General features: G+C 45.1%; 1 protein-coding gene across 5 annotated transcripts in view; it reads right to left on the reverse strand.

Moving 5' to 3' along the window:
• LRP5 (LDL receptor related protein 5) overlaps window positions 1-2,030 on the reverse strand; it is a 173,184-nt gene extending 171,154 nt beyond the window's left edge. For all 5 annotated transcript variants that reach the window (XM_082058602.1, XM_082058600.1, XM_082058601.1 and 2 more), the window contains exon 1: window positions 1,181-2,030. In XM_082058602.1, the coding sequence (XP_081914728.1) occupies window positions 1,181-1,268 (88 nt within the window). In that variant the 5' untranslated portion in view covers window positions 1,269-2,030. The remainder of the gene's footprint in view (window positions 1-1,180) is intronic.
• Between the last annotated feature and the right edge of the window lie 6,208 nt (window positions 2,031-8,238).

Here is an 8,238-nt window from a genome sequence, read left to right on the forward strand (position 1 = left end):
GTTCTAATAACTACAGACAGTTTGAAAAGGTGGGTGGCCTAATAAAACAGGCCCTGAGGTGATATTCTGACAGCCTTGGCCACACTGCCGAGTTTTCTAAACTACCTAGGAAATGCCAACAATTAGGCTTCGGCTTGCTGAAGCACCGGGGTGATGCATTCAGGCAGACCAGAAGTAGCAGCAACAAAACAGAAGTCTTACACACACAGCCCTAACTCCCCGTCTTCGGTGACAAAAATTCGGAACCCAAGTAGCACACAGAGAGAAAAGATGGTGAACGGACCCCGGCCCTCTCCTCACGGATGCTGCAAGCAGAGCACAGCCTCCGTTTATTTGTATTTTTAAAGGATTAGCACATTCACTTAAAAACTTATTGCAAAGGGAAAGCAAAGGGCAGGCTCCGTGCCCGGGACGGAGGGCAGATTAGCGAGGGGGCCAGCGCTCGGCCGGCAAGGGGAAGCGGAGCTCCAGCTCCGGCAGCGCCCGAGGGGCTGGGCCCAGTCCGGGCATCCGCACACCGACCCGGGCCAATCCCTGCCCGCCGTTGCCTCCGGCCGGGCTGAACGGTTCCTCCCGCCTGCAGCGCCACCGCCGCCCCCCGCCTCCCCCCCCCCCCGCCTTAAAAAGGAGCTGGAGGGAGAGAAACTCGCCTTCGTCCCACCAGCTCCCCACCATTGCCAAGATTTTGATGAGCGACACCCGACACGCCAAACCCTAGAGAAATCCCTGCCCGACACCGCGGAAGGACGGGAGCTGGGATAGGGGATGACGACTTCTGCCTCTCCTTATGCAAATGTACATGTTTACCTAAGCTGCCCTCGGGGGGACATGTCCTGAGGGGAGGAAAGGCCTTCTCCACCTGCTCCCCCACTTTGCAGCAAAGAGGGCCTAGACGGGATAGTTTGGGGGCAGGGGAAGGGGAGGCAGAGAGGACGCATCCAGCCTCCTGTCTTCGTCCCGTCCCGTCTCGTCCACGTGCGCGTCCTTCCTCCACCCGCGCGGGAGCCTGGCCCGCGCCCCCACCCCACAGGATCCCGCTCCCGCCCCCCTCCCTGCCGCCGCGGCCCCGCAGCCCTCCCGCCGGAGCGCAGGGGAAAGTTTGCCTAAGTCCGACAACAAAAGAGACAGCGGCGCTCGCCTCTCCGCCGACCCGGGCCTCGCGACGCCCCGATGAGCTTACCCCCGGCCGAGCCCGGCTCGCACCGCAACATCGAGGCGGCCAGGAGCCGCAATAGCAGCAGCAGCGGCTGCGGGGCCGCCGCCTCCATGTTGGGCCGCCGCAGCAACTGCCGGAGCCCACGGCGCGCCTCAGGCAGGCTCCATGCTCTGAGCTCAGCGAGGAAGGAGGCGGGGAACGGGGGAGGCGCTGGAGCCGACCCTCCTCCTCCTCGAGCCGTCGCCAGGGAGGGTGCTGGGATCCTCCGTTCGCACCCGCAGCCCTGGGAGGAATCGAGGGCGCACCGTCCCGCCGCAGCGTACCCCACGCGTGGGTACACCTGGCCGGGGGGCGGGGGGAGAGGGAGGGAGAAGGTGGGATTTCAGGGTTTTTTTCTTTTTTTTTTTTTTTTTTTTCTCGTTCCTTCTGGAACAATTACTCCAAAACCAGCCAGGAAGGTCAGAGAAGATGGCTAGCTGTGTGTTCAAAAAGCAACCTTTGGTGGATTTAGAAGTTAAGCGTGAGGCTGCCCCCCCCCCCTTTTTATGACTCCAGGAAAAAGGGTGGTTGGTTCCTTCCCACATGGAGGTTTGCTTTTGCTTTCCTCCTCACATCAAAACAAACGTTTCATAAAGTTACTCTTCTACAAAACATTACTTTTCAAAGAAAGGCACATTCAACAACGGTCTTCTGTTGCCTTTTCCCCCATGCTAAACGTGCCACCTGCTCATTGCCACTAGGAAAGGGGCAGAAACAACTGCCTTGTGCTATGAGACCTTTGCAGTACTTGGGTCAGGCTGCAGAGAGCGGAGCAGCATGCAGCTCACACTGAAACATCTTTCGCCTTTTGCATGTCAGATACTATCCCACCTTCCTAGCAGGGATAAAATAAAAGACGTAAGTGAATAATTTCCATTGGAGTCTCCATTTTCCGTTGTGCTGACATTAATTCTACAGTAGAAACAAAGGTTGCTAGATGGAAACAACAAGGGCCCACCTGGCATCCCCTTAAACCATTTTTGCAAGTCTCAGAGCAGGAGCTGTAAATCAAAAGCAAGTACTTAACAAATGGATGTTAAGTTTAATAGTTTGTTTTCATTTCAGAGATGCATGAGTTCCAGGTTTTCCAGTTGCCATGTAGTTACTTAACTGCCTTGCTGTAGGTGCTACAGCAGCAGCTGAGATTACTTCTTGATGCCCTGTAGATCCCCACATATCTCAAATATGGGGATCAAATATGAAGGAATTCGTTTACGTTCTGTTGGTTACTCCACTGCAGATTTGCTCCCAGAATTGCTTTTCTCAGAATAGGAAAAGGCATAGTGGTTTGGTTTGCTCTGTTTTTAAAGTCAGTGGTATTCAACTTAACTAAGAAAGAAGTTTAAAATCTCAAGGAGTTACAAAAGGCTTATAGTGCTGACCTTAAATTTGACCCACAAAGGAAAATCGAGTTTTCTTCTTTATCTTGCTGCTGCTTTAATGTATAAAGAACATGTATTTAAAAGAAGGCTCATTTTAGGTGACATTTAAAACCAAGAAAAATCTCAACTTTCTTGAAGACAGGAAAACCAGAAGTTGGTCTTTCTTAATAGGTCTATAATAAACTGGAGCCCAAATCTGGGCTGCTGTAAATCATTAATGGCAAAACTTTGTGTGAACACCAAATGAATAAGGGTTTTGTTTTGGATCTGTTAAAAACAAACAAAAAAACCCACAAAACAACAACAACAACCCAAAAAAAAAAAAAAAAAAAAAACCTGCCTGACACCAGACGAAGAAACATTTCTTTGTTGGACAGTGATTGGACTTTCGATGGATCCGACCTCCCGTGTGGTGGAAATTACCCAGTAGTCCTGGCATCACAGTAACTGGGGGTAATTAAAGCCAGAGACAGAGAAAGGGCACATTAAACAGTTGCACTTGCAGTAGGCAGTGGGAAAGAAGCTTGGGAGGAGCACCCTTATGCAAAACTGGTTTCTGTGCCTCCATGGAAAGCCAGGCTGTCCTGTGAAGGTATCAATGGCATTGCCTGAGTAATTGGTTTCCCTGCCACATCTTCCCGCATCTAACAGGACCAGGGAACAGTTGCTGACTTACCCATAGCACCAAAGCTAGCATCAAGCCACATGGCAGGGGTGAACCATAAGGTTCCTGGAGAGGAGCAGCAACTTTTCTTTCAGTGGGCAGCTGCTCCCAGCACTTGATATCTCCAAGTCCAAGGTTCCACACTTGTATGTAATATGGCTGCTGCTATCCCTGCTCCATTCAAGTGTTGCTTGTTTATCTCCCTATCTGATCCTGTCAAATTACATGGGAAATTTAGGATTGGCAATGTTTTATACCAACAGGGAAAAATAGCAGCATTTGAGTGGCCACACTGGAGAAAGAATCAGTATTTTATACAAGAGGCTAAAGAGATAAATGTGACACTGACTAACAAAGGGATATGGATTGAGAGATTTCAAACCAGAACATTTTTCAAATTAAGGCGCCCACCATAAGAAGAGATATTGAGACCACATGACTGATTAGAGCCACAAGTCAACCTTGCTGTGATGAATGACTATACACAAGTGTAAACCACAGAGTTTCATATCACATTGAAGCTCATTCTTTGCCATAACATAGATGTGGTATAAAAGTTCATTTTCAGAGTGTACTGTTCTTGCCTGGTACCCCCTTTTTTTCCTGACTAGGTCTACTGCAATTAGCAGACTCAGTGATAGACTCAAAGCTAAAACCAAATGAGGAGAGAGATTAAGCCGTAGAGGTAGGCAACTATATAACAGATTCTTACCAGAATGCATATTTGGGGCTTTGGACATAACACCTTCTCTAAAAAGACATTAATCATGATCTAAAGCTATGACAAACCTAGTTGCAAACAGGAACACAGTATTCTTCCAACCCAGAAGATGCCATCTTAAACACAGTTAGTATGTTGTAGGGGAATCTGGAGGAAATTACAGTTGAGGCAGCTCTGAAAAGAAGTCCCATGCATGTGCTGAGAAAGCTGTCTTCCACCTGTTTTCCAGCCCTGCAAGAATTCCTCCAGCAAAACCAAAGAGGCAAAGCTGTGACATTCCTGAAATGTCTGATATATGCATTGCTGGAAGAAAGAACAGTTAAATTTAAAACAAAACAAAACAAAAGCTTATCAGGATAGCAAAAGCATGATCCTATCCTTCCTCTTCATGGAAGAGAGATCAATTCCATAGTGTTGTATACTCACAAGTAGGACTGCAAAAGCAAAGCCAATACCCTATTTCAACTAAGATTTCTTGTGTAATCCTGGGCAAGTCACTATAGCATTTTCTCAGTTTCTTCTACAAAAAAAAAAAAAAAAGGAGCGGGAGGAATAATTTTTCTAACTTTCATCCTTTCTGTGTATAGTGTGAAGGAAGCTGCAGCAAACTTGGTACCTGGCTGTAGGGAGCAGGAAAGGGAGAAAACCAGACTGGAAGCCCAGTGCTCCCCTGCCAAGCTGTAAGCAGGCGAGTTCTTGCATTCTGCCATTGCCATCACTGATGGAGAAACGAGGGACATACAGAGACGTAGGAGGGAAAGCAAAGCACTCAGCTGTATCCAAGCATCTAGAGATGTCCTCCAGGATAACTTAGCCATCCCACTCCAGCTGGGAAACTTGGCTTGACTGAAATGCTCCAATTGTTTTCTGCATGTCCTCCAGGATTTCTCCCTCCTATCCCAGTTTACAGCATCCTTCTCTTCCAGCTGCCAGAGCTGTCTGTGCTCCTGTAGAGCTAACATTTAATAACAACTGCAGAATCCTCTAAAGTGAATTTACTGCCTTATAAATGAATTTACTGCCTTATAAATGACACCCAGGTTTATTTTGTGATGACTATCAATATCAAGTTTAGTCAAATGTTTAGTCAAATGAAGTCATGAAATCGAGATAGGCTGAGGATGTTCTTTGGTGTTTTGCAAAGGGAAGGTAATGTGAACAGTGACAAAGACAGCATCAAAACATTTCCCTTCTCTACTTCTAAGGCCATAGGACAAAAACGTTTTCCTTTCCCAGTGTTACTATCACCACCTCCTTATCCATAGAGAAGGTACAAGTAAGACAAATAATACCTTTGTTTATATTATGCAGTTTCACTGGCATTACACAAGGATAATAGCAGATTTTGTTCAAAATAATTATTCCTCAAAATATCTCAGTAGCCCAACTTTGTCTACATGGCAGTTTTCTTCCTCTTCTTCTCCTTCTTCCCCAAATAAACTCTAACACAAACGGAACAGTTAAACCAGCACAATCTGTCATGCAGATACAAAAAGGAGCAACTAAAAGTAATGATGAAAAGCAAAACTAACTTTGGTATGTTTAAATTTTCCATACAGGACTCTTTGTGTTTTGGGAAAGCTTTAAGGGTTGAAAAAGGGTGAAAGACTTAATATGCTCAGGGAAAGGTTAAAATGTTTCAGTATTTCACCACCCTCATAATAAAAAATGTCTTCCTTATATCTCATCTGAATCTCCCCTCTTTTAGTTTAAAACCATTACCCCTTGTCCTGTCACAACAGGCTCTGCTAAAAAGTCTGTCCCCATCTCTCTTATAAGCCCCCTTTAAGTACTGAAATGCTGCAATAAAGGTCTCCCTGGAGCCTTCTCCAGGCCGAACAACCTCAACTCTCTCAGCCTTTCCTCATAGGAGAGGTGTTCCAGCCCCCTGATCATTTCTGTGGCCCTCCTCAGTACCTATTCGAACAGGTCCATGTCTTTCCTGTACTGAGGGCTCCAGAGCTGGATGCTGTACTCCAGGCAGGGTCTCACCAGTGCAGAGTAGAGGGGATGTGACCATCTAACCAACCCCTCATACACTGAAGTGTCCATCCATCAAATCCATATCACTTAAATTTAGAGAGAAGGATGTTATGTAAGTATTTTCTTATAGGGAAATTAAAATAAAAAGTTGAAGACAACAAGAAAATATGGTCTGCCTTCTTTCCCCAGACTGCGAGGTCATTGTCTAGCCTAAGCTATGTCTGTGTAACCAACAAAGCAGGACTGCTTGCAGTGTCATAAACCACAAAGGAAAAAGGGCAGCAGAAGAAACCTTCTCCTAATGTCCACCATTAGTCAGACAGAGCTGCGCTTGACATAGTGAAGATGCAAGAACAGATGCTGAATGGGTCATGGAGAAATGATGTGATTTAGGGTAGCATCTTAACACTACTCCAAGCATCTCTGCACTGCACAGGTATCTGGGTACAGAGTAGAATAAGAAAAGGTTCTTTTGAAGGAAAAATAAACACAACTTTTATTCTTATGCCAGCCAATCCTGCCTGACTTCATAGCCCAACTACTTGCGGTTGATAAGCACATTTAAAATAATAGTAAGCTGTTACAATCTGGGTGTCAGGCTATAGAGTACAAACTTTGTAGTATGATTATGCTTTCAGTGAGCACCTGGCAGTACAGAAGAAACATTGCAAAACACTGTGATCTGTTAGCACTAATACCTGCCTGTCATATTCTTTCATACCTTAAATGACAAAGCTCACTTCCACCATTAAAAGCATCACCAAGTCAAGTATTGTAGGATTGGAAGATGTAGAAATAGTATCAGAACAACCTGGTGGTAGAGGGTTCCTGTAACTAGATTACACCCAAGTCACAGACTGAGATAATTTCTTCGACTTTTTCAGCATTAGGAAAAAAAAAGTTTCTTTTACCTTTGAAAGCTGTTCAAGATAAAGAATGTTGTAAGCATGGGTGAAGCCATGCTCAACTAGTTACTATCTGACTAAACTTCATGGGTGTTTAAGATACCAGGCAAGACTTGCTCTCTCCCAGCAAGATGGGAATCTTTCTTGTACACAATGGGAAAGACCCTGTGATATGGCTCCGTGCCATGACTATTTAGGTATTAAAATGGTGAATGTTGAAACCAATCCTGAATGCAATCTGTTACGTGAACTGCACCTGCCATCTGTTTGCTGATGGCACTGGGAGTGGTTCTTGCTGGTATTTAACTGTGTGCTCCTGTTGGCTGCCAAAGAAAGTAGAAGGAAGTTAAGGGAGGTAAAAAAGGAAGGTGACCTGTGGGGGAAGGTTGCAGACAGGTGTAACTGGGGAGGGGGTGGGGAAAGTACTGACAAAGTTTTCTACAAGATTTATGTACTACTAAACATCAATACACACACAAATTTATTGCATTTAACATTCCCTTGAACAATATCTGGTCAGCACTTTGCAACATATAAGAATATATAAATATGCCTATATTGAGTTTGCTGTATGGCAAATCAGATGACTGAAACTCTGGCTGTACAGACAAATGAAGTTATTTCTAGAAGTGTGCCTGAAGGTCCGGAATAGAGAATAACAACCTGTAGATGGCAGCATTGGGTAACACCCACGATTTTATAGGAAGTCTGTACGGCATCTTTCATTGTGGAAAACAGGTTTTCCCATAATTAATTTACTTTTCACTATTTGTGCTTTTAAAATAATTAGAGTTTACTTTCTCATCCTTGTTGGACAAAGCACATTGGCCTGGCAGCAATAGCTCTCTGAACAAAACCAGAACTATTTCAGGAGCTCACAGGAATTCTGGTCAGTGATAAGGGACTCACTAAAATGGGCACTATCTAGCTATAATAAGAATCACTGCTATACCTGGAAGAGTCATTATTCACAATAAATTAGGAGACTAGTGAAGGCAAAACCTGAGGTCCTGTTAGTCTGTCAACACTATTTAAAGAGCATACATTTTCTTTTGCAGGGTGTCCAAGATTAATTATAAAATGAACAAACTTTTGGTCATACACAACTACAAAACCTTTTCTCACTTTAGAATCAATATCATTTTCAAACTTCCATGTGCCAGCTGATGGCTGTTGAGTTTGTGCTTCAAACAGCATAGGGGAACTGATCAGGTTGGACTGTATCCACAGGGATAAGCAAACACAACACTATTTCTGTGAGCTTCTCTACCCTCTAACTGTTAATTCTTCGAAACTGGTGTTGTGGGGCTTTTTTAGCATCCAGAAGAGAAGCTGAAAGTCTTGATCAGGGCTCTTGTCCTGCTGGGGCACTTCAACCACCCCTTCAT

Source organism: Streptopelia decaocto (assembly GCF_964273445.1).
Source record: "Streptopelia decaocto genome assembly, chromosome: 7".
In the NCBI taxonomy this organism is placed as follows: domain Eukaryota; kingdom Metazoa; phylum Chordata; class Aves; order Columbiformes; family Columbidae; genus Streptopelia; species Streptopelia decaocto.